The 27648-nt window shown below is 39.0% G+C and overlaps 1 protein-coding gene across 16 annotated transcripts in view; it reads right to left on the bottom strand.

Annotated features, from left to right (window-relative positions):
* The window catches only part of LTBP1 (latent transforming growth factor beta binding protein 1), a 476142-nt gene that overhangs the window by 146434 nt on the left and 302060 nt on the right, over positions 1 to 27648 (bottom strand). For 7 of the 16 annotated variants that reach the window (XM_053588228.1, XM_053588226.1, XM_053588219.1 and 4 more), the window contains 6 exons: positions 22671 to 22793; positions 10944 to 11111; positions 7788 to 8015; positions 5580 to 5602; positions 2965 to 3064; positions 2377 to 2475 (listed from right to left, as the gene is read on the bottom strand). In XM_053588228.1, the coding sequence (XP_053444203.1) occupies positions 2377 to 2475; positions 2965 to 3064; positions 5580 to 5602; positions 7788 to 8015; positions 10944 to 11111; positions 22671 to 22793 (741 nt within the window). The remainder of the gene's footprint in view (positions 1 to 2376; positions 2476 to 2964; positions 3065 to 5579; positions 5603 to 7787; positions 8016 to 10943; positions 11112 to 22670; positions 22794 to 27648) is intronic. The other 9 variants (XM_053588220.1, XM_053588229.1, XM_053588231.1 and 6 more) reach the window with 4 other exon arrangements.

Genomic DNA, 27648 nt, shown 5'->3' with positions numbered 1-27648 from the left:
GTTGAATGTTTACATTATTACTATTTTTTCTCCATTATACTTATACTATGATAAGTAACCATTTATATAAACTCATACCATAGTCTTTGGGGATGTTATTTTTTTTTTTAGAGAACATAAAATAGGATTACTGGGCCAAAAGCTGTGAACATTTTTAAAGTTCTTTATACATATTGCCAATTTATGCTTTCCAGAAAAAATGAATCAGTTTATACTCTGTGCTGGTTAATTTTATGAGTCCTTTTGACTGGGCTCAGGGATGCCCAGATAGCTGGTAAAACATTATATCCATGTGTGTCTGTAAGATAGTTTCCAGAGGAAATTAGCATTTGAACTAGTAGACCAAGTAAAGATTACCCTCACCAATGTGGGAATCATCTTATCTGTTAAGAGTAGGGCCAAGAACAGAATGCAGAAGAAGGAGAATTTGCTCTCAGCGAGAATTTGCTCTCTGCTTGAGCTGGGACATCCTTCTCTTCCTGCCCTTGGACACTCACACTCTGCCCTTTCAGTACTCAGGCCATCAGGCTCAGATTGGGACTTCCACTACTAACTCTCCCTAATAGAATCTTACCACCGGCCTTCCTGGGCCTCGAGTTGGCAGATGAGACTGTGGAACTTCTGCCTTTAGAATCCTGTGGGCCAATGTCTCTCATAATAAAGCTGCTTCTATAAACCTATATATACCCTGTTGTTTCTGTTTCTCTAAAGAATCCTAATACACACTCCCTACAGTAATGTGAGAGTCTTGATTTTACCCTAATAAAAGTAGTTTTGTTGGGCTTATCAATACTAATTTGATAAGAATAAAGTATTACCCTATTTTAATTTGCATTTCAACTAGTAAAGCTGAAATTTTCTATTATATGCTCCTTAGAACTCTTTTTCTACAAATTATCTGATTATATTATTTTTCCATTTCTCCATTGTTAGCATCTTTCTTGTTGATATATGTACATTAAGGATATTAACACTTAGGCTTTTCATTTATTTCAAAATATAATATATTTTTATAACTTTTTCATTAATAATTAATGTTTATTATAAAGAACTTTGAAAATACATAAAAATATATTGAAGAGTAACTGGCTCTTTGAGAGAGAGTTCAACACTTTGATGCATTTCCTATTCTATATTTGTAGACATTGAAAAAATGAAACTGGAGTTATTATATTGTGATCTGTGTTTCTTAACAAACACTATGCCCTAAGCACTTCCTCATGACATTATTCTTATATGTTACTTTAATAACTGTGTAATATTCCATTGCATAATTTATACATACTCTTCCTTAACAATATTTAGATTATTTCCGAATATTTGCTATTATGACTAATCCTTCCATGAGCAACCTTATATATGTGATACTACATTTAAAGTGAAGTTGATTAGGTGACTGGTATATTAAAAGCCTAGACTTCCACAGCTATGATTTATTAAAAATAATAATAATAATAAAAATAAAAGCCTAGACTTCTCCACAATGCAATTCAGCCATGTAACAAAAAACCACTTGTACCTCCTAAATCTACTGAAGCAAAAAATAAATAAATAAATAAAAAGTACAAAACTAATCATGGGCTAGCTCCGAGGATTGCAAAGATAAAGTTCAATGCCTGCAATCAAGAAAGTCACCTTCTGATGAGGAGACATATCTTGAAACAAGTTAGTACCAACAAGTACAATGACTTCTTAAAAAAGGGAGTATTTCTAGCTAACTTTTAAGACTGTTAAAAAGTCTTTCTCAGGGACATAGCAAAGCATGGCCTGAAAGTCAGAGCAGCAGAAATGAATCAAATTAGTAGAGTTCATGTTATTAACATTAAATAATCTACTCAGTTTATGTAAAGGCGTGCATTGGCAGATGTGCCCAAATTGAACACATCAATGAGCACTGCAAACTGTTTGTTCTTCTCCCAATGTCTGCATTTTGGGGAAGCTAAAAGATAGGCTCATTAATAGTACAAGAGGTGGCTGACTGTAAATTTTCTTTTCAAATTCGCATGGATAATACTAAAGCAGAATGAAGAGCCTGCAAATGGTTTCTCTCCTGCCTCCTTAGTTAGGGGCCAAATATGTGTGAAAACGTAGGCCAAACAGTTAAAACGACATACCCGTGATACAAATACATTAACAAATAACTCAAAATACAGAAAAATTAATTTGAAACAGTCTAAATAGTACTAACTCCATAACAACTGACACTGATTCAGAGCTGTCAACTTTGTTTCTGCCAAGTCTTGTTTTAAAACGAAATTAAACTTTGGTGTCTGCTCAGAGAGAAAAAATAATTAAATAAAGTAAAATGAGGTTCAGACCCATGTCTCTTCCATAGGAAGAGATTTCCACAGATTTCAAAACAAATACTGCACCAACCTGTTACTTGAGTAGGAGCAATCACTTGGCTGGCACTTGATGTTGAAGCTTCAGGAGCTATTTCCACGGGCACAGGAGGTGATGTTTTTTCAATCACTACTATAAGAGGAAGTAGGGGATAAGAATAAAATTACAGCCTGTTACCTGCATGGAGATCCCATTTCAAAATGCAAGCATGAGTTAGTCTAACTTATATCACAATTGTTCTTGCATATAAAGAACTGTTAGAGGTCCCAAAAATTCATGATATTAATTGATTGTTCTTGTTCCAATATTTAGCAAAAATATCTAAGAGAGATTCAGAAGTCAAAAAAAAAAAATGGCCATTCATCTCATGATGACTTTCAATACTGTCTGAGTAGTTAAAAATATACTATTCCTGACCACAGAAAATAGTGAAAAACTTGCCTTTCCCAATACTTACAACATCAAATACTGACACTGTGAGTATATTCGGGTATTTGTGTATATTTTTCACATTTGACTTAATTATGAATTCTAATGATTTATTTTAAAAGTCAAAAAAATTCCTATCTCATGCTTTTATTCGGAATACTCTTACAAACAGCGCAGACCAACACGGGCTACCTGGAAACTGTGGATGTAGGTGAATGGTTGAGATGCCTGGAGAGAGCTGGGGCTGACCAGGCTCCAGTCTGGTTTTCTCTTGATCCAATGAAGGTATTTCCTAGATGATTGTATCAATAAAAAGGGACATTGAAAGTGGGAATTATTTTTAGTTTGCACACATTACTATTTTTTATTTAATTAATTATACCCTTAGAAAGGCAAAGAAATGTCATAGGACCCTATCTGTGTAATGGTGTGAAATTAAAAAAGAAATTATTGTCATGGTGCAAGGATGTACACCTGTAAGCTTCCTGAGCAATGCTGAGCCTTACACACACCCTCAGGCATTTCCCTGAAGCCCAAAGTCAGACCTTTTCAGTCAAACACAAATTGGCCACCAGGTCCATACTGAGTCTGCAACAGGGCACAACTAACCTCAAAGGAGAACTAAGCCTTCACCTCCTTCACACGTGGCTTCTCCCCACTAAGATGACCGGCTCACTTGGCAGATTACATAATGGATAGGGCAGATGGGGCATAACAAAGGCACAGTAAGTTAAAATAGGGCAAACTGGTCAATCATATCTTCCCATTATCCCACATCTGATAACTTTATAACTACAGCTCTCTGATCAGGGGTAGCTACACAAAGCAACAGAAAATCGCTGTACTGGGAGAAGATTCGAGGCTTCCTCACAGGAGGTCAAGCAAAGCAGCCCATCGCTCATGGGTCAGCTTCCAATCATAGCTCCTTGGAGCTTACACAAATCGGTCAGCCTCATTAAAAATCTGTGACCCTGCCCATGTCAGAGCAGTACCAGAGAGCTCACTCCACCACGGTATTGAAAATATTCATCAAGTTATTTTGTCACTGTCACCTTCCAGAAAGATTATTTTTCTGGCCTCTGTTAACTCTTATCCCCTCTCCTGGCCTCAACTGTCATCTCTTTTCTGTTTTTCCTAAAATAGCCTGCCTGAATATCTCATCACAGATCCACTTTTATAAGTGCAAATGCTCATTGGGTAACTCCATTTAGATATTCCACAGATATCTCAAAAATCCACCTTCTCCAAAATCATTCAGGGTCTCATTCCAACTTCATCCTTTCTGTCAGTGCCACAGAGTCATTAATCAGTCTCCCTCAGGTTTAAAGTCACTGTGCAGTCCTTCTTCACTCCTCATCCCAAGCTCTGCCCACTGGCATTATTTCTTATAGTGGCTGACCCTTTTCCATAGCCACAGACACTCCCCCCGCGCGTTAGACTCACTCTCTCAGTCTCAAGTCTATTGTGATAATCTAACTAGTGTCTTGGGCTTCGTCTTTGTTCCCACCTCACTTAATCCTGCCAAAATTCATCTCCCAGAAATACTGAGCACTTATTACTTCTCCCACATTTCCTCTTCCTCTTAAGAATATAGACTAGCTTTCTATTACCTAGTAGGTAGGACCTCAATCAGTCTGCAGCCCATGACTTTCTAATCCGTACCACTTCTCCATATAGCAAGTAGTGTCCAGCTGACCAGGGGAATTTCCCCCAATGATTACAACTGCAGTTTGGTGGTCGAAGCCTACCAAAGAAACCTCAAATTTTCTTTCTAAACAAGCCTTTCATGATCCTTGCCGTCCCCTCCACCACACCTTTGCCATGTAGTTGCCAACCCAGGACCATCCTCCTGTCTCCTCATCCATCCCATAACATCATTAACCTTTGAAAGGTACCAGTACTACAAAGACTGTGACCGCATTTTTCCTACTACCTCCTCCCCAAATCAAATACATAGACAAGAACATTTTCAGGATCTCTTTCAGATTAAGAAAGATCATAAACTTCATCATAAACAGAGAACTGAGTTATGATGAAGCTAACAGGCCACTGGCTGGCCCACTCACAAGGTAAAAGATTACTCCCATATATCGATCAGAACCATTCAAAATCAGCAACATTGCTAACTGCTCTTCATCACTGATCTTCAGAGATGCTGAGAGCTGCAAACGTGCATGTGAACTCTTCACATTGCCCCATTCTAAGCCCAAATGCCAAGAGATTGATAAAAAAATTCTCTAAAATTTCAAAGAAGCAACCTTCTAGTGTTTGGTTGTATCTTTCAAGGGTAAGTAAGCTCTGTTCTTATTCTAATTCAACTGACACATGCATGTTAAATGTCAGCTGAGTTAAGAAGCATCTCACTCACTATAAATGCACTACACATACTAAGAACACACAGTGACTTAAACATATCAAAGTCTTTCTTTCCACAGACGGCCCAGGTAAGCAGTTGACTCTGAATTCTAGACACTCTACTCTCATCAATTCCACCCATTTTCTTCTCACTGGAATTTAAGCTCCACTAAAGTAAGGGGCTTGGTCTAATTTGTTCTTTATTGTCTTCTGAGTACTAAGAACAGTACCAGCTGCATACCAATAATCTAGAAATATTTCTTGAATAAATGAACTTAAATCAACTTTAAGTTCAAAAGTGTTCAGATCAAATCAATTTAAGTATATTAATGTAAATCAATCGATGCACAGTAGACATGTTACTGTGTTTAAGTCTAAAAAATCTATATACATTCTAATAGGAAATAATTTGGGAGGTTAAGAAAAGGACTCGTAAACAACAAATAAATTACCTTTTCAGGAGGTACAGTTGCCACTAAAACCAAAAAAGAAAAAAGGACTTTATTACATTTTCAGACAATTCACTGTATTATATTTCAATTTTCAAAAAGCAACAAAAATATAGTATCTCTCCAAAAAATTAAAACCCAAACTAAAGCAAATGCAGAATTAAGGTTACTACATTTGGGGGAATTTTACACATGACAGACAGCAAAGTCCCAGCGCTATGTTATTCTTCAACAATAGGAACCCAGGGACCAGGTGTAAGTCTTTTTATTTTTTTTTTTATTAAATAAGTCTTTCAAACTCATTTGAAAGTGAGATGATTAAACTAAAAAGTTAAAAAAGGTAACATTTTCTGGTACATAATTTTTTGCCTAATCTCATTATGTGGCACTTCTCGTATCTTAGAAAACATTTTCATTGGTTGCTCAAATACTTAATATAGTATATATTGTTTGAAATGCTTTCTGGTATCAACATTAAAACAGAAGGCCACTAATTTCAGTAAGAGACATGAGAATAGATGCTGCACTATTTATCTATCCTAATCTTTAATAAAGCCCTGTGAGCATTAATATATTAAACAAAGTACATATTACACAATCTTGAACGTTATCGTGGGGGTGGGGGTGATGCCGTTGTCCTTCAAAAGACTTGCTTTCCATTAATCAGTTCTTAATAGCGGTCCTCAAGCCCCAAGTTAACATTCACCAGGATTTTTCTCATGACTAGTATCTCCTAAACATTAGCATACAGGTTGGGTGGGAGTATTACTTCCTAAATACAATTAGGGTACCAAATAAATTAAAAACACTGCTGCAATATTCTTGTGGTTGGAGAAAGTCAATTAACCTATCCTGCTTAACCCACCACGAAGAAAGTCTTAAAGCAAAAGCTGGACCATAGGGCCCACTTCCTCCTGCCTGCACAAAGGACTAACAGTTGCAAACATCTGGCCATGACACCCTAAGTGTACAGGGACAAACTGATCGATGCTGACAGTTCCAGGTGTGGCCCCACCTGCTCTGCCTAAGCAAGGAAGAAATGCCGTGAGTGAAAGAGCAGAATGAAATAGGCCAGAAAACACAATCAGAGTCCAGAAAAAACCCTGCCTACCAGGAAGGTCGTGTCAAGCTCCCAACTCATCATTAGCCTGGGTACCCTATTTCCTCACAAGATGCATGAATGGGCATCCTGAGTTCTGACCCAAGAATCAACCATAAAAAGCCAATAGGAACTTAGAGCAAATAATACATATGTGTGTGTGTTCCATACAAATCTAAAGTTTGTATTGCTTCTATCTAGGGTGAAGATTTTTGTGATGAACAAGATACACAAAATATTGGATATGCTAGTTTATATATACATAGAGAGAGATGATCCTCTTCCTGAATGCCAGAGAGAAAGCCAAAGTCAATTGTTTCCAGCCTCCCTCTCAAGTATAAGGCCTTAAACTTCTCCCTTGGAAAAAATGTGTTCCTTGGTCACAGATCTCAGAACATACTCTCTCGTATGACACGTGGCAAGTCACGTCCCCTCTCTAGGTCTCAGGGACTGTGCTAGGTGATCTCCAGATCCTCCCATGAACCGTCTCCCACCTTCCTTCCCCTCATCCTCCGTCATCCCTGACTGTCCATTAGACTCATTTTACAGATGAGTTAGCAGCGCCTTCTTAGCACTGCAGGCAGCATGTTAGTCTCGTGATGCTTTAACATTTTAAAAGTCTGCAGGCTCTACTTTGTAAAGTAAATAAATATTAAGTGATCCTCTAGACAGGAAATGAATTAGGGCTATTCCCTGAAGGATTTAAGTCACTCTCCAGGAATAAACACCAAGGAAAAAGTAGCCCCCAAAGAGTAAGACAACACCCTGATATTACCACAGAATACTGTTGCCTGCTAGGTGTGTATTATTCTATGGCAGTGGTTCTCAATCAGGGGCAAGTTTGCCACCCTTGCCCCCAAGGACAACTAGAACATTGGACACCCTTTTTGGTTATAACAACTGAAGGGGGAGGCACCTAAGGGTTAAAAACCACAGGTTCTGCTAAACAGTCTACAATACACAGGGAACACCTCTTACCAAAGACACATGCACCCTAAAATAGCAACAGTGCCAAAGCTGAGCAACTCTCTTCTACAGGGGCATACACAGGGGAACCCAAGCAGAGACACACAGAGAGATGGCTACAGTCCAAGATCCACCTCCGCTCTCACCTTCTGGCTCCGCCACTCCTGGCCCCTGTTCCCGGGAAAAGGTCAGGGCCTCCACTGGCTCTTCCTTGGCTGGGAGAGGTGGAGGATGAGTACTTTTAGCAACAGGTTGAGTGTTCTTTGGCTTCACAAATACAGGTCCTTTACCTACATGGTGATGGATTGGCCTGCGTCTATGAACGCCAGAAACCGTATAACCCATTCCACCAGGACAGATTTCCTTAAAAGCAGCTAGATTTGGGATGGGAAAATATTCCTTTTAAAAATCTAACAGTGCAAACTTATACAGAGGAAAATATCATGATGAATATCTCTTAATAAATCATCACTAATATATTTACATTCAAAGACTTAAAACAGATGCAAAATGTAAGCAAATTGCTTGAATTTCTGATAAACTTGTGTATTTACAGAAAAATGTCCAAATCCTCCTTTTTCTTACTAAACATTTCTCCATCTATTAATTCCTATGTTCTTCAGTCAGAACATATATATACATATATATAATGAATATACAACATATATGTAGCATGTACCTTATATATCATATTATATATACAATCATCCCTCAGTATCCATGGGAGATTGGTTCCAACACCCCCTGAGGATATCAAAAGCCCTGATGCTCAGGTCCCTTGCATAAAATGGCTCAATATAGCCGGCTCTCCACAGCCATGGGTTCTACATCTGTGAATTCAACCCATGGATATGGAGAGCAGACTATATATATACATCAGCAACCAATTAGGAAATATTATACATATATCATATGTGTAATATATGTGTAATACATAGACATGTAATACATTAGAAGATATTTTCACATATAGAAGACACTACATACATTCTATGTATTTCATTGCATGTGCATTTAATATCAGCAAGAATCAGGCTTTCTTCTTTTCTTTCTACTTTGTTGCGATTTCATTAGTTATTAACAAAGAGCTCACTGATATCTAAGTTAGATGATAAATAAGAAGGTTTAAAAAAAAAAAAAACAGAAATCAGGCCGGGCGCAGTAGCTCATGTCTGCTCATGTAGGCCAAGGCAGGTGGACTGCCTGAGCTCATGGGTTCGAGACCAGCCTGCACAAGAAAGAGATCCCGTGTCTAAAAAAGAAAAAAAGAAAATTTTTTTTGAAAAATAGTCCGGCATTGTGGTGGGCACCTATAGTCCCTGCTGTTTGGGAGGCTTAGGATCACTTGAGCCCAACAGTTTGAGGTTGCTGTGAGCTATGACGCCACGTCACTCTACCCAGGGTGACAAAGTGAGACTCTGTCTCAAACAACAACATAAAAATCACTATTCAGGGAAATGAGGTTCTGAAATTCTCATGATTTGTTTCTAGTTGAAGAATCCAAAGTGTCCAGCCAGAATGCAGTGTACCAGCTGGTACAAGAACATTGGTTAAGAAGGACTGAGACTGGGAAGGGTTTTAAAAAGAGATTCTCGGGACAGAAGACTCCTTCCAGTGATAAGGAATCTAGCAAAATGAGTCATGTTAGAGATGATAGATGGGAATCAAGGAAGAAGGGAAATGTCAGATCAGGATGCAGCTATTTCCAAGCAAAAAAATTACAATTGGGCAAGAGTCTGATCATGACCAGCTGGTTCATCTCCAGAGGATTAGGAGATATTCTGTGCCCTGGAGTAACTATCCTTGCCAGAAAAAAAGTGAGGTTTTTTTTGTTTGTTTTTTTTTAAAGTAAGACTCCTATGATTTTCTCACCTCCCCTGAATAATCCCCAGGAGTAAGTAAAGGGAAAAAATTTGGGAGAAAGACAGTGTGTGGTGCAAAGAGGAAAAATCCACCTAATCCCTTTGGTGTTGGTGTTGGAGGCGAGTTACCAAACGCAGACACCAAGGAGTTCATGGACAACCTTTTTATTTCTACTTTTAAAATTTAAAGTAAAATAAGTCATTTCTCACTTCCACTGAACAAAAGATCTTCATTTGAATGTTCAGGCCCTAAAATTAGTTCTCAAAAGGGAGACTCTAAAATAGTCATTATAGCGTGCTTAGAATATTATTTTTCTAAGAATCACACAGTAAATGGTGGAAACTCATTCTTATGCTTCACTAGAAAATACAATTTTTACTTAAAAAGATGCTTCCAGAAGAAAAATATGTTATTTTTAACAAATTTTTGGAGTATTATTAAATGAAAAATTTTAAATGAACATCACTATATAATCAAAAATTTATTAAATGCAAAAAATTTTACTCAATATTATTTTCAAATTTAGTGATAGTACTATGGAGGAATATCCCCGAATTTCATTCACGGTCTTAACTTATGCTTCATGTGAAGATTACAAAGATCTCAAAATTGAATTAATTAAAAAGATTATATACTTTGATCATTAACTTTTAAAAGCAAATAGATCAGATGGACCAGGAGAGTACAAGGCCTTTGAAGGTGTATAAAATTATCAAATCTACCAATATACCATCAACATTGTATCATCTTTGTCTTAACAGAGTTCTTTCTGATTTGACAAAGGTGGAATATCAGGCTTAAATTTATATTTAAACCTTGTCTGCTCTAGCGTAAATTCCATTTTAAGATACCTCATGGCCCTGTGAGAGTTAATGTACTTCCCAAGGGGGAGACATTTTATCAAATAAACAACCAAGTAGACTGTTTTATGCCACGTCAAGCCAGTGAGAGTCTTTGATAATATCATGCCCAATATCTGCAGGTTTCTTTCTGTTCCATTTAACTGTTTTACCCTGCTTGAGAAGCTGGTGGCTTTTTGGTAGAAGTAAGGTACCTAAATAAACCCTTTCACCCTTTCAGGGCATCAGGCAATTATGTACCAGACAGAGGCTAAAATATAATGAACTTCTTAATACTCAACTCCTCTTGGAAGTTCACAGAGGCTTTGGCAGGATTTGCCCTTGAGTTAATGAAGCTTCATAGCATAAATTTAATCATGAATATAATTCCTTCCATTTCCAATTAAAGAAATTAAGCACAATGTTCAATAAATGAGTGAACAAGTCACTTTGCCTGGGATCTGGTTACTCTGGAGTGAGGAGCAGCCAGTCATTAGTAAAGCACATGGCCCAGCAGAGCCTCTGGCCTCTCCACGCTTAAATATTCTGCACACCCATGTGGCTGGTAAAGTATGTGAGCAGACAGCTGTCATGTCTTACCTGTGCCTGGAATGGGACATTTCTCACAGTGTGGCCCCCAGGCCTTGCCCACGCTACAACAGCAGAGCTGCTTGGTGAGGTGAACAGACAGAGGGTGCATGCACTGCCTCCCAGAACTGACAAGCCGGTAACAGGGCCCTTTCTCTTCCGAGATCACAGGGGGATCCGCTGAAGCAGAGAGATAAAGCCTGATGTCAACTCAGACACAAACCAGACAGACTTTTCAAACAACAGTAAAATGAATCTTAAAACACGGATAAGAACCAGGCTTCAGAATACATTGATCTAGATTTAGGGCGCCACTTTTATTAATTAAGAGTGAGTTTGGCAAATGAGGTTGCGAGTCAGGGTGCCACATGCCAGGGCAGTGATTACTCTTGTCCCCGTCTGGTTGCTTCCTTGATTTCAGCAAGCATTCAATCAGGTACGTGTGCAGAAGTTACAAAGAAACAATTTCAACAAAAACCCACCTGCACCAATAACTAGTCACCTACTACTACAATCGCGACCCAGTTTATTTTCTTGCCTTTAGCCATAGTAGCCACAGTTCTAAGGCAGCATCTGGTGCATAACAAGGCACTATGGGAAACCAGCAACACGGCTGAGGCTGTGAGCAGTAGCTGCTCTTCTCGCTCAAAGGAAGCGAGAGCATGCAGGGCCCAGCAGGGCTCACTCTAGGCCAGTAAGCATGAACAAGAGGCTGGAAGTGCTTCTGATTTTCAGGGCCACACAAAGCCCTCGTTCCAGCCAGACAACAGAAAATAATGCAAAAACACAATAGGCTATCACCATCCAATACCTAGTCTTTATAAATTCAGTAGACAAGAATTTATCCATCTAACAGCTGGACACTCTACCACACGTACAGGGTAAATAAGAGAATTCTGTCTTCACGAGGTTCATTTTCTAGTGCAAATGTGGGTAAAGCCTCTTCTGGAGAACCAGGTCCAGGACAAGCCACAACCTCTAACTCGGACCAAATTTGGTGTCCCCCAATGCCCAGTCCTCTAGCCCAACTAAAGCTTTTCTCCATTTATATCACCATCCAAATGAGGTTTTCCTGACTTGTCCTCCCCTTACCCAATTCCCCTAGCACCTGGGGCTTCAAAACAACCTGATATTCCTACTCTCCTTGCTCAAATTTAAATTTTCATTCTTCCAACAGGACTGACACCTCAACTACGTGCTACAAGAAATAACATGATTAACTTAGGGTGCCATGGCACAGTGGGAAGAGTGAGGGTTTTTACAGCCAGACAGACTTGGGTTCAAATTATGGCTCTACCACTTACCGGTTGACAGGCCTGGGGAACTCACTTGGACAGGCTATGACGGTTCCTTTTATGTGTCAACTTGGGTAGGCTGGGGTGCCCGAATAGTCAGATACTGGTCTGGATGTTGCCAACATGAGATTAACATTTAAATAAGAAGGCCTTGAGTAAAGCAAACTATCATTCATAGTGTGGATGGGCTTCATCCAATCAGTTGAAGGCCTCAAGCAAAAAAAGATTGATCTCCCCTGGGGAAGAGGAAATTCTGCTGGCAGACTGCCTTCATGTTAAGGCCACAACATTAACTCTTCCTTGGGTCTCCATCCCTGTGGATTTTGGACTTGCCAGCCTCGACGACTGTGAGCCAATTCCCTGAAATAAATATCCTGCCACTCACAGACAGACAGACACACACACCCCAATACACAGATCTACTGGCTGTGTGGCTGTGTCTCTTTGGAGAGAACCCTGAGTAATATGGCTGGCTGAGCCTCAATAATTTCTTCACTTGTAAATGGTAGGCTCAGCCATGCATATTAGAAATATCGTATGCTAAACTCATTATAAAAGAGACACAAAACACATGTTAGCCACTCTTACTGATAATAAAACTGGATTATCTCCATCCTCTGGAGTACATTTGCATTCAACCATTGCTTAGCAGTAGAATTTCAGCAAAGTGAAGAATGTCAAAGACAGATACTACAGATGGATTAGGAGATAGGGGCAAGGGACCGAAGCTTCCAAACTAACAGTATGTCTGGTAAGAATGGTTCTGCCAAGAGCTCCTGAAAAGTGGTAAAACAGAGAAGTCTGAGTGTTTTCCTCTCCCTCTCCTACTCACTTTTTTGGAGCCTGTGCAAGTAAACCATGAAAGATCAAGGTTATTATCCCCCAAAGGCTAGTAAAGTCCCTGTGATAACTGAACATCATTCTGCATGTGTGTGTCTCATTCTGCATGTGTGTGTCTGTAGGTCTGCAACTGTAGGAGCTATGAACTTTAGAACATACATGTATGTTCTAGGGTGGCTCACAAAGGATTTTGCTCTAAAATTTTCTCTCCAAAACTGAGGGCTTGAAACTTCCATAGAAACAGTATCACCTCGCTCACAAGCAGGCCTTGCCTATAACACTAATTGTATTATACTAGTTGTAGGTCCTAGGAATAAGAGCTATTCAGAGCATTGCAGAGTTTTCTCGGATCCTTGATGTTGCAGAATTGTGATACTGGCTCCCTTTAGTTTAATTCTCCATACACACTTCCTCAGAGTCACCTTGGCCATATACCTAGAACACCAATACTATCGTAAGCAACACACCTGTCATACTTAACCTGTTCCTCTACCCAAGTGCTTTGTTTTGAAGTATCCTATCGTGCCTATCCTTGGCCCACAGTTATGCCAAGACTGAAAATTAGCAGTTTGTTTTAAGGCATTAATATGTGCATGTACTAATTGAAAGAAATTGCTTCAAGTGAGTCTCTAGCTGTTGAATTTTCATGCATTACACAAAGAAAAACGTAAAATTTCAGGGATTTTTTTCATCTGGAGAATAAAGGTATGAGTCTAGTGAGCTAATTCTTCCTAAACATCTCACCCTAAAATATCTTGGTTGTAGAGGTTTATTTCTTCCCATGATTTCCTAACCGCAAATATTCTCCATAAATTCTGGGGCATCTGGGTATCGGTGATTTTTTTCCATGATAGCTTCTAAGATAGAAGTTCAAGAAGAGGTCTTAAGAGCAAAAGTAAAATGAAAATCACTGGCTTGTAGAGACATCAATAAGTTCATTGTTAGGTGGTATCAGCTCATGTTCTAACTAAACACTCGATGGGTCCCAAGTGCACATAAGAAAAGCATGTTAGCTTTTTCAACAAAAAGTTTGTTGCCAGAACACAGGTGTTGTGAAAAACTCCCATACAATCCAAAATAGGAAAGAAGACTCATATCAATGTCGTCGCCACTGGACACATAGATTTGGGCAAGTCCACCACTACTGGTCATCTAATCTCCAAATGTGGTGGCATTGACAAGAGAATCACTGAAAAATTTGAGAAGGAGGCTTCTGAGATGGGAAAGGGCTCCTTCAAGCATGCCTGGGTCTTGGATAAAGGCTCAGCATGAATGTGGCTTCACCACTGCTATCTCCCCAGGGAAACTTGAGACCAGCAAATACTATGTGACTACACTGATGCCCCAGGACACAGAGACTTTATCAAAAACATGCTTACGAGCACATCTCAGACTAACTGTGCTGTTCTGATTGTTGCTGCTAGTGTTGGTGAATGTGAAGCTGGTAATTCAAAGAATGGGCAGACCTGTGAGCATGCCCTTTTGGCTTACACACTTGGTGTGAGACAACTAATTGTTGGTGTTAACAAAATGGAGTCCACTGAGCTGCCTACAGCCAAAGATATACAAGAAAATTGTTAAGTCAGCACTTACATTAAGACAATTGGCTATGACCCTGACACAGTAGCATTCATGCCAATTTCTGGTTGGAATGGTGACATTTCAGAGCCAAGCACTAACATGCCTTGGTTCAAGGGATGGAAAGTCACCTGGAAAGATGGCAATGCCAGTGGAACCATGCTGCCTGATGCTCTGGATTACATCCTGCCACCAACTTGTCCAACTAACAAGCCCTTGTGTCTGTCTCTGCAAGATGTCTATAAAATTGGTGGTGTTGGTACTGTCCCTGTAGGCTGAGTGGAGACTGGTGTTCTCAAACCTAGCATGGTGGTCACCTTTGACCCAGTTAAGGTTACAACTGAAGTTAAATTTGTTGAAATGCACCATGAAGCTTTAGGCAAAGCTCTTCCAGGGGACAATGTGGGCTTCAACGTCAAGAATGTGTCTGTCAAAGATATTCGTCATGGCAACATTGCTGGTGATAGCAAAAATGACCTACTGATGGAAGCAGCCAGCTTCACTGCCAGGTGATTATCCTGAACCATCCAGGCCAAATTAGTGCTGGCTGTGCTCCTGTACAGGATTGTCACATAGCTCACAATGCCTGCAAGTTTGCTGAGCTGAAGGAAAAGATTGATCACTGCTCTGGTAAAAAGGTGGAAGATGGTCCTAAACTCTTGAAATCTGGTGATGCTGGCATCATCAATATGGTTCCTGGCAAGCCCATGTGTGTTGAGAGCTTCTCAGATTATCCGCCTCTGGGTCATTTCGCTGTTCGTGACATGAGACAGACAGTTGCTGTGGATGTCATTAAAGCAGTGGACAAGCAAAAAAAAACAAAAAAAAAGACAACAACAGCAACAAAAAAAGCAGTGGACAAGAAGGCTGCTGGAGCTGGCAAGGTCACCAAGGGTGCCCAGAACACTCAGAAGGCTAAATGAGTATCACCTCTAATACCTGCCACCTCAGTCTTAACAAGTAATGGATGAATGGTCTCAGAACTGTTTGTTTCAATTGGCCACTTAAGTTTAATAGTAAATGACTGGTTAATGATAACAAGGCATGGTAAAACCTTCAGAAGGAAAGGAAAATGTTTTGTGGACCATTTGCTTTCTTTTTGTGTGGCATTTTAAAGTTACTAGTGTTTAAACTCAGTACTTTTTAATGGAAACAACTTCACAAAAATACATCACAGAACTTTGAGACCCATTACGACAAAGTTTAATTAAAAAAAAAAAGAAAGGAAAAGGATATTACTAAGAATAAATCTGCTCCTTTTAGGTGGATGAAGGGCAAGAAGGAAACTGGAAAGGTCTGGCTTTCAGACCTAAATTTTTTTGTTGATACATAATATTTGTACACATTCACGTGGCACATGTAATATTTTGTTACAGGCATAAAATAGGTAATGATCAAGGTATTTAGGGTATCCATTGCCTCAAGTATTTTTTTATCATTTCTATGTACTGGAAACATTTAAAGTCCATTTTTGCAGCAATTTTGAAACATACAATACACTGTTATTAACTATAGTCACCTTACTCTGCCATCAAACACAGAACTTCCTTTTTATCTAACTGTATGTTTGTACCAATCAACCAATCTCTCTTCATCTCCAGCCCCCACACACATGTGCTTCCAGGCTTCTGGGAACCGTCATTCCAATGTTTCCTTCCATGAGATCAACATTTTTTAGCTTTCACATATGAGTAAGAACGAGCAGTGTTTGCCTTTCAGCGCCTGGCTTATTTCACTTAATGTAAGGGCCTCCAGGTCTATCCATGTTGCCATAATGACATGATTTTATTCTTTTTTTATAGCTAAAATAGTATTGCATTGGGTATATACACCACATTTTATCTACTCATCTGTTGATAAAAACTTCAGTTGATTCCATATCTTGGCTATTGTGAATAGTGCTGTAATAAACACAGGGTACAAGTAATCCTTTGACATACTGATTTCTTTCCCTTTGGATATATATCCAGAAGTGGGATTCCTGGATTGTATGGTAGGTCTATTTTTAGCTTTTCGAGACATCTCCATACTATTTTGCCTAGTGCTATACTAATTTACATTCCCTTCAACAGTGTGTAAGAGTTCCCTTTTCTTTTCATCCTCACTAGTATCTGGTATTTTTTTTGTCTTTGTAGTAATAGCCATTCTAACTGGCCTAAGATGGTATCTCATTGTGGGTTTGATTTGCATTTACCTGATAATTAGTGACATTGGGCATTTTTTCATGCATCTTTTGGCCATTTGTATAACTTCTTTTGAGAAATGTCTGTTCATGCTCTTGTCCAGTTTTTAATAAGCTTTTATTTTTACTGTTGAGTTCCTTGTATAGTCTAGGTTATAAGCCTCTTGATAGATGAAAAGTTTTCAAATATTTCTCCTATTCAACAGGTTGTGTCTTCACTCGTTGACTGTTTCCTTAGCAGTGTAGAAGCTTTTTAGTTTAATATAGTCCCATTTGTCTATGTTTGTTTCTGTTGTCCATGTTTTTGTGGTCTTAGCCATAAAATCTTTGCCTAGCCCAATGTCCTGAAGCACCTCCCACATGTTTTCTTCTAGTAGTTTTAGAGTTTCAGGTCTTAAGTCTTTAATCCACCTTGAGTTTACTTAGATGTATATACGTAAAAGATAAGGGATAGTTTCATTCTCCTGCATACGGATATCTGATTTTCCTGGCATCATTTATTGATAAGGGTGCCCTTTGCTCTGGGTGTCTTTGTCACTAGAAATATGTAGACTTATTTACAGGTTTTCTATTCTGTTCCATTGGTCTATGTGCCTGTTTTCAAACCAATACCATGTGTTTTGTTTACATAGTCTTATATTTTGATGTCAAATAGAGGGATGCCTCCAGCTTTGTTCTTTTTGCTCAGGATTGCTTTGGCTATTTGCAAATAGGGGTCCATATGAATTTCAAGATTGCTTTTTCCATTTCTGTGAAAAATGAAATTGATATTTGGATTGAGACAGCGCTGCATCTGTGGATTACTTTGGGGACTATGGTCATTTTAATGATATTAATTCTGACAATGTCCAAGTGTGGGATATTGTCCTGTTAGTTTGTATCCTCATCAAGTTTTTTCATCAAGATTTTATTTATATTTTTTGTAAAGATCTTGCATCTCCTTGGTTAAATTTCTTTTTAGGTATTTTAATTGCTTTGTAGCTGTTGTAAATGAGATTGCCTTCTTGATTTTTTTCAGCTATTTCATTATTGGTGTATAGAAATGCTACTGATTTTTGTATGGTGATTTTATATTCTGCAACTTTACTGAACATTTTTATCAGACCTACAAGTTTTTTGGTGGAGTTATTAGGTTTTTCTAGAATTGAGATCATTTCATCTGCAAAGGGAGACGATTAGACTTCCTCTTTTCCATTTGGATACCTTCTGTTTTTTTCTTCTTGCCCGACTTCTCTGGCTAGGACTTCCGGTACTAGGTGGAATAGGAGTGATAAAAGTGGGCATCCTTGTCTTCTTCCAGTTCTTACAAGAAAGGCTTTCATGTTTTCCCCCATCAGTATGATGTTAGTTGTGGGTTTGTCATGTGTGGCCTTTATTTTGTTGAATTATGTTCCTACCTAGCTTGTCGAGTGTTTCTGTCATGAAAGGATATTGAATTTCATCAAAGGCTTTTTCTGTGTCTATTGAGAGAATCCTGTGGTTTTCCTCTTCATTCTGCTGATAGGATGTAACATACTTACTGACATGTGCATGCTGAACCCTTCTTGCACCCCTGGGTTAAATCCCACTTGACCATGGCATATTATCTTTTTGTGTGCTGTTGGATTTGGCTTGCTAATATCTTTTCGAGAATTTTTGCATCTATGCTCATCAAGGATATTAATATGTAGTTTTTCTTCTTTTGTTGCATCCTTGTCTGGTTTTGGCATGAAGGTAATGCTAGCCTCATAGAATGAGTTGGGAAGAATTTCCTCCTCTTTAATTTTTTGGAGTAGTTTGAGAATTGGTATTAGTTCTTCTTTGAAAGTTTGGTGGAATTCTGCAGTGAAGCCATCAGTCCTGGACTTTTTATTACTCATTCAACTCATGACTTATTAATCTGTTCAGGTTCTCTTTCTTAGTGATTCAATCTTGGTAGGTTGTATGTGTCTAGGAATTTACCTACTTCCTTACTGTTTTCCAGTTTGCTAGATTATAGTTTTCCATAGTCGTGTCTGGTGATTTTTTTTTCAATATTTCAGTGTTATCAGTTATAGGTTTCCCTTTCTGTTTCTGCTTTTGTTTATTAACTTCAAGGTCACTGCAGTTAAGCCATCTATGCTATTGTGTAGGAGGTGACATTAGATAGCAGTTCTTCTTAAATAACTCATTCTTCATCAATTCACACCATTTTCCTTTTTCTGATTAAAGGTTTAAGCCTACAGAGTGAGACAGATGCAGTTTCAAATCTGAGTTCTGCCAGTTATAGGTTGTATGACTATTAAAAAGATCCTTAACCTCTCTGTGGCTCAATTCCTTGGTTTCTAAAATAGGAAGAACAACAATACAAATCCAAAAGAAATCTTCTAAGTATTTTCTGTGATAAGCCATGTAAAGAGCTTATCACCACGCCTGGTACCTATTAAACGCAGAATAAAGATTATTGCCACAGGTTTTGTGTTGCTGTTATTATATGCGAGCAATTACTTTGCACAGATTTGTCTAACCACCAGGGCATAGTGTCATGAGACCTCCAAGTGAGGGAAGTGAGGAACATAATCTGAGATGGCCACAAAGGAAGTGGAAAGAAAGGAACAGTCATAAGAGAAGTTATGAATATTCAGTGAATTCCTTGGAAACCAAAGGAGATGAAAGACTCCAAGCTGATACCATCTCCCAGGCTCCAGTGTGTAGGAAAACAATGTTACCATAGGCAAAAAACACCACAGCAGGAAGGAAAGCCCATTTTAACACATTCAGTGCCACATTAGAAAAAAAAATTTTTTCCTTGGGGCAATGGTGTTTTATTATGTCAAAATAGGTCGAAAGTTAGGCCATGTGAGTTAAATATGCTTCACAAGGCTCCAGGCTCAAAACTAGAGTAAGTTAAATACAACTCACATGGCAGTTAATGTGTCAAGAAAGCCAGAAGAGCTCCAGTAATTCACCTGGAATTCTCCAGGAATTCGAGACAAATTCCTGAGCACATCTTCTCTAACCCTCTATCTCTGCTAATTAGCTCCAAGTCCATGGGTCAAGAATACTATGAAAAGCAAAAGCCCAGGTTCAGAATCCTTTTATCTGGACCTTTATACTGAACTCAAGGACACACCCTCAGTAGCCCTCATCCCAGAGCTCTTAAATTCCTCAAGCAAATTAACTGCAGCTCAGACAGCTAAAAAGTCTTTCCATTCCAACCGCACAGGTTATTCACTTTTCTCAATAAGTCAGTCCTAAAATTTTTACCTTGTCGCATAACATAGGTAGCAGCCGGTCTGGAGAAAGCTGCTACAGCACCCTGGGTCACGACACAGAGATCAAAGGCAGCAAATGCCAGGATTCGCCTACCGCCCTCCTTTTGGGTTGGCAGGGCAAGGACAGAGTGGGCAAGGAGAGAAAGTGGAACGGCTGCAACGCTTGGCCGGAGTCAAGGGATTCTGTGGTGCTCACTTCCACGTATTCAAGAACAGAGAGAGCTTCCCGTTGTTCCTCAGTCACTGCCAAGAGCGTTTCTTGGAGTTCACGGAGTCAGCCACACCTTTTATGTCCTGGATATGCCCTGAATTCATGCTGCCTGAGCCAATGTTGTCAGCATCCTCCCTAGTCCTTCTCTGGTTGGTTTTATACACCTCGGAACATTCATTTAAAACGCTAAGCAGCAATTCCATTCAGTGACAGGGTATGTGTCCATCTGCTGCTTCTCCACGCTTATCAAGAATACCACCATCTTTCTAATTTTTCACCCTTACTCTGTGAATATCGCCTTCTCCCCGGCTTCTTCTCAACTGTTTTCATATGCCCCCCACCAAGTTCCTAACAGAGTTCACCCACAAATGAGACGACAAGCCCCGAAGGAGCTCTACACACACATCCCCGTGATGCTGAATTCAGAGGAAAGAGAAATAAATCTGCTCACTCAACACTGGTAAAGAGCCCAGGTTTTAACTTTAAATTCTCAACTGGAATGTTTAACTAGCAACAAATGTCTCTTAATACTTATCTTTTCAGCTGTTGCAAGTGAACCAACCGTAAAATTGAATTATTTATTTTTCAAATAAGAATGGATGGTTGTTTAATAAGTTCAGAATTATTTGGGCAATGACAGGGAAAATAAATGCTAAGGAATTGTGCAAATATTTCAAAAATCTCATTGGCATGTTTCTACCATCTTATTAAAACCTGGATGCCCGCCTTTAACTCTAGATATCATATCTAGTCTAAGTTTCACAAAACCTTGGGACCAGATCTCCGAGTTTACCTAACCTGTGACCTTCAATGTAAGAATTCTAACCAGACTCCAAGTCAGAGAGTAAAAAGACCATTCACAACAAACTCTATATCCAAACTCTTGACAATTATTTACGCTTAAATTATGAAACTATTTAAAACATTTATTCATGTAATTCAAATCAGCCAAAAATTATCTGGATTTTGTCAACAATGTGATTTTTGGCCTCAAATTTCCAAATTCTTCCATCTTCAAATGTACCGTGGATGTAAACATAATTTTGTGGTTTAATTTTACCAACCCCCCCCAAAAAGGGACTAAAATTAGCTATCTATCTGCATCATGACCAGAAATGTCTATAAAAGAACATGGAAAAAAAAACTTACGTGTAAAATTTCCTAATCTGCAGCTGACAGTTTTTAAAGGAAAAGAGTAGCAATTAGTAAGAACATTTAAACTCATCTGAGAGTAAATGAGACTGTCATTTTTATTTTAATATATTTTTCTTCATCTCATCATTGCTGTACATCTCACCTTAGAGCACAGGTTAGAGAAATAAGCTTGGCTAAAATGAATGGTAGCACCCTCATGAAGTTTGTATGCTGACCAAATAAATGGCAAGCTAAAAACAGGGACAAGAAGGATGAAGCTTAGCATATATCAAAGCCACATTAAAAGAATAAATAAAAACAAAAAACCTTGCAGACCAGAAACTAATAGAGAGTTGCTTTTAAAACCATCCTGATAGTTTTCTGCCGTGCATTGAACTTCACTGAATATAACTTATAAAAATCTACGGGGCTTCCCTATTTTTATGATTAGGGCGATTACTTTAAAAAGAAGAAAACCTTAAAAAGTTCTGCATTTGAGAACTTTATATCTAAAATGCATTTGTCTCTAGTGATGTATGATTTAGAGTGATTATACTGGATTAATTTTTGTGGAGAGGGAGTTTGTCTTTGGTGAAACTATATTTTCAGAACCAATATTAGAACATGTGGTTGGATGGAGGATTTTTGCCCTTACCATGTACACAAGAAAATCTCACAGACTTTGACAAGGCAGAACAGTATAAATTCAGGGGGCATTTCAGTGGGTTTGAAAGAAAACAGAATAGAATATTTGAAACTAGGGCTGAATTACAAAGTCTGAAACACAGGGCTTCAGTTACTATTTTCCAGACTCTCCCAACTGGGGAAACTTCATTAAATCCGATTCCAGTGACTCACAATTTGGAATAAAGGCAGAAGCTGGGACAAAGTTTAATTCAGCCTAAAGAATGCTTAATATACTCTATTTTTAAGAGGAAAAACCTGCTTTTATCTCCTAGGAACCACAAAGGGTTGATATGCTAATTTTAGCGAATCCTTTTCGTTTCATGAAAGCCTGTTTCCTAAATGTGCTTGTTCTGTACAATTTGGCTATTATATTTTTCTGAACACAATAAAAATGCATTTTGGAGAAGGTTCTGTAATATACTTATTTTACTATATTAAGCAGGCCCCATCCTTCTTGTCATCTTAATTAATGAGGTTTTATGTACTACATATTTACTTATTTATACTATTTCCTTTCTCTTGGATAAACCTCAGAGAAAACTGATCCAAAATAGGAATAAAAAGTAATCATTAACTTACGAACACAACTTGAAAAGGTAGGATCCGGCCCAAATCCTATTTTGCAGGTACATCTATAGCTGCCCATGGTATTCAAACACTCACCATTAGGGCACACACCTTGTAGCTGGCATTCATTAATATCTGCAGGAAAACAAAATTGAAAGGGGCAGTCAAGCCCTGCTGGGCAGATTCTAGCTATAAATTGCATTCACTTTCTTTTTCATTATAATAACCTCTTTAGTTTTAGTAAAAAAGGAACGCAGCAAGTGTGAATGACCCAAATCAAATCAGGTAACCTTCATTGAATATAATGAATATTTATTATGGACCTACTACATGCCAGGTTCTGTTTTAGGTGTTGGGGTTTACTAGTGAACACAACTGACTAAAAAAATGCCAATCTTCAATAGAGCTGACATTTTAGTGTTAGGGTACATTAGGCAGATAAAGCAGGCATGTAGGTAAGGCAAAGATTCTCATTTTGGAGGCAATGACAACCCAGCTGCACATACATATGTCAAAAAACGAACATGTGAAAAGCAGTTCAAGTGATCACAATTAGAACTGTCATCAACTGAAAGAGGCTAAATTATGAAATTGTCTACATAAACAGGAAAAGCCACTCAAGAAGGTCAGAGGTGGGAAAGAACAGAGCACTGGGGAGGAGGCAGGACTTCATCAGGGTGGTAGAGATCAGGGAGGAGCTGGATGGGTAAGCCAGGATGGAAAAGAATGATGTGCTGTGAGGGAGTGGGGGGACACCAGGGCAGGAGCACAGAGGAGGGGAGTGGGGCTCAGGAAATGGTGAGTCAAATCATTGACTGGAAATGAGGTTTCAGGAAGGTAAATAGCTGGAAACAGAGCTGGCAAAAGCCAAGTTAGGTTTGGACTCAATTTGCTTGGGAGCTATATTAAAAGTTTCTGAGCAGGAGAAAGATGTCGTCATAGGCTGGCTCTAGGCAAATTCACCTGGCCAGCATATGGCTTGTTGAGAGGAGGTTAAAAGTCTGATCGCTTGAAGGAGGCATGTGAGCATGACGCTGACGACAGTGAGAATAATCAGAAAGATAAGAAATAAGCAATTCTTTTTTTGGTGTTTGTTTTAAGAACTAACAACGTAGGTGCATGGTGGGGTAATACAACACTAGCAAGTAAAAGGATGGGCCGGGCGCAGTGGCTCATGTCTAAAATTAATCCCAGCACTCTGTAAGGCTGAGGCAGATGGATGGCCTGAGCTCAGGAGTTTGAGACCAGCCTGAGCAAAAGTGAGACCCAGTCTCTACTAAAAATGGAAGCATTAGCTGGGTGTAGTGGTGGGCACCTATAGTCCCAGCTCTGCAGGATGCTGAGGCAAGAGGATTGCTTGAGCCCAAGAATTTGAGGCTGCTGAGAGCTATGATGCCACGCACTCTAGCTGGGGTAACAGAGTGAGACTCTGTCTCAAAGAAAGGAAAAGAAAGGAGTAAAGATGTCTGGGAGGCTTCAAATCTGAGAAAAGAGGAAAACCCACAGTTGGTTTTGTAGAAGGAGTTCTAAGGAGGAAACAGTTGAGTTTTACAGCTTATGGTCATGTTGAGATGCCCACATGGACATATCCAGCAGCAGCAGCACAAGGTTCAAGAATGAAATGAAAGAGGGAGCAATGGTTAGAAACAGACTTTGAAGTTCATCTGCGTTCAGGAGAGCCACGGGGAAATCAAACTGATTTAGTACAGAAACAGAAATGTAGTGACTCTAAAAAGAAAGACTGCATAATCACTTGCAAAGATAGGTGATTATAAATCAAAAAAAAAGTGATAAGTAAAAAATGAAAAATGAGTACTAGTGTTTAGTTTCCTCAGCATGGCCTGTGAAGCTTAATAGTTAACAGACTGGCTGTCAGTGTTTCCATTTAGATAATATTTACTTCCTTCAATCATTAATTCTTCTACAAACCTTTTACTAAAGGTCATAAAATATTTTCTAAATTAAAATTTGTACATAATGGTAGCAATACATTACCAGCAAAATCATCATATAAAAAGGCAAATATTGTCCTCAATAGATTGTTATTCAGGTTAATAGTAACTTTATTTAAACATGAATGTCTCACATTTTAAGTAGGCACAGCTTATCTGTATGTACATATTTTATTCGAAACATGTAGTTTTAAAGTTATTTTCAGTGATAAAATCTGACCTCTTCAAGGAGAGTCACATGACAAAGTAACACATATTTGTTGTATGAATTGTGCCATGTTCCAACTTGGACGTAGCTGGGAACTGGTACAGCTCATCTGGTACCAGTGGCAGCGCATATGGCCCAGCGCCTGTCTTGCTGTTTATCGGAGTGTATGTTGTGCTGTAATGCACATTTACGCACAGCATGTAATTGAAAATATTCCTCCCATAACTCATTCTTTTTAAGGAAACCACCATGAAGAACCAGGAAAAGTGCCAAGTCCAGCTGGAGCTTACAGAGTACGAGTGAAGCCCATATCATATGTCCCAAGGAAAACCACAAGTTTGAGTAACTAGCCAGTTGTGGTCAAAGGGCTGGACAAAATCTCTACTCTCCTATTTCCCCTCCTGTCCCCAGCTAGGATGTGACTATTAGTCTTCCTCTTCCATCGAATGGCCTGTACCCCTGTTCACTGGTCCCACCAATACACATTCCACGACCACACGTGAGAATCAGCATTTTCCCTCATTAGGAGGTTTCTACAGCAGCACCATCTCAGCCTCACTGCTGGCTCCCTGGTTAAGGTGTTCACATTTCCCCCTGACTCACAAATACCTGGATTTACAACCACTGCCTTGTGCGCCCCCCACCCCAGGCCCCTTCTCAATACTGGCTCACTGCTTCTGACTATGATGCCATGGGAACAGAGGGCAGGAACTCATACTGACAAAAACAGAAAGGACGAAGCAAACCAGTGAGTACAGATAAGGACCACAGAAGTCCACACAGAAGGGGAATCATATAAGATTCTTTCTGCTACTGCTGTTCTAACTGGCTTGTGTCACCAGCACTAGCATGACACATCTCCTGATTTAGGCCCCAGGGACCCGGAAGCACGGACAGTCCCTCATGCCACACTCTTCCAGCTTCCAGAAAGACCTCTGTTTCCTTCAACTTCCTTATTTATATTTTCTGAAATACCAAAAATTAGAGAATGTATTTCTAAGTTTGCTCTAATTTAAATATACCAAAGTAAACCAATCTTAAGTACACAGCTAGATGCATTTTTTTACACATACATATGTGTATACACGTGTGTGTACTGGGCAACCACCACCTAGATGATGATTGGAACATTCCTATCACCTTGGAAGGCTCCTTCCTGCCCCTTCCCAGTCAGCATCTCTGCCCCCACAGCTAACGACTACTCTGTCATTGATTAGTCTTGCTTCTTATTAAACTTTACACAAAAGGAATCATATTACATATTCTTTTGTCTGATTTCTTTTACTCGTTACGATATCTGTGAGATTAATCGATGTTGTACATAGCACTTCACTCTTTTTTTTTACCACTGTGTTATAGTCATTGTATGAAGATACCAAAATTAATGTTTCCATTCTACTACTGATAGATATTTGGGCTATTTCCAATTTTTGGCTGTCTTTAACAGTGCTCTGTGAATTATGTATACATCTTTTGATAGATCTCGGTACTCATTACTCTTGGGTATATGTCTAAGAGCAGAATTTCTGGTTCACTAGGGAAGGTCCAAATTTACTTTAATAAATTGTCAAATAGTTGTGCAAAGTAGTTACGCCAATTTCCATTCCCAGTTTGTCCCACATCCTTGTCAACTTTTTAATCTCTAGTCAATCTTTTTTACTAAATTAAGTTATTCTGGCAGAGTGTAATTTTATCTCATGGTGGTTTTCATTTGCACTTCCTAGATGAGTAATGATATTGGACATTTTTTCATATATCCATTAGTCATTTAGACACAAAAACTTCCTCTTCTAATATGTAAATACCTAGAGGAGTGTTATAGCTCAGTAAGATGACTTTCGTCTGAGCACTCAGGGAGGATCCACGGGTGAGTCTCAAAGGAGGCCAGGATACGCTTATCTAGGAGACAGGGTTGTCACAAGGACTGGGGGACACACACTGGGCAGACACCAGGGATGCTAACCATTCTGAAATTATGGGTAGTCCTGTGGATGAAGGGGACTTTTGTTCTGCCAAAAATGTCAATAAAGTCCTCGGTGAGAAACTTATACAGAGGCAATGAAAATGTAATTTTGTAAGTGCGAAAAGGACCATTTTGAAGTGAGGTTATCTGAAGAAAAAGATGGGGTGGAGGCGGGGGCTGGCTTCATGAGAAAACGTGTGGAGTGTCCCGTACTTGACTCAATGTCTACGCCTTCTACATCTGAGCACTGCCCTGCTATCTCTGAGACTGCCTTGGCCTGAGGATAAATGGAAGGTTCAGCTAGAAGCAAAACAGAGATTGGGTCCCTCACATTACTGAGTTCAGAACTGTGTGGTCTGCGATCTGCAATCCCAGAGTCCCAGCACTGCCATGTCTGACTGGCATTGGACATGATTCATCAGACATACCCACTATCTGCAAACCAGTTCCTGGAGTCCTGCAAGGCAGTTTCCTTCCATCTACTTCAAATACTGAAGTACTAGGATAGGATGGCATTTGTTAAGAAAATTTAGAAGTCCCTGATATATATTATTTCTGTGACAAATCATGTTCCAAGTTCAACAACTCACTGACTGGAAGTAACCTAAGACAAGACAATATCAGGCCAAATAACTGTAAGGAACATGATTGGCAAATCATACATTATAATCCTATTTTTACTTAAATTCATACGGCTATTTTCTTTCTTTAATCAAATAAAAGCTTCCGACTTGATTAAAATATTAATAATTTTATAAATAACTTTTATGTGACAATAGCATTTCAGAAGTCACATTTTTTACACAACCAATTTTCCTTTATGCATTCTAGTTGAAAGTATTTTTGGCTTGGCGCCCACAGTTAGGG

This window comes from Nycticebus coucang, chromosome 4 (assembly GCF_027406575.1).
Source record: "Nycticebus coucang isolate mNycCou1 chromosome 4, mNycCou1.pri, whole genome shotgun sequence".
Classification (NCBI taxonomy): Eukaryota; Metazoa; Chordata; class Mammalia; order Primates; family Lorisidae; genus Nycticebus; species Nycticebus coucang.
This window is presented reverse-complemented; position numbering and strand designations above follow the sequence as displayed.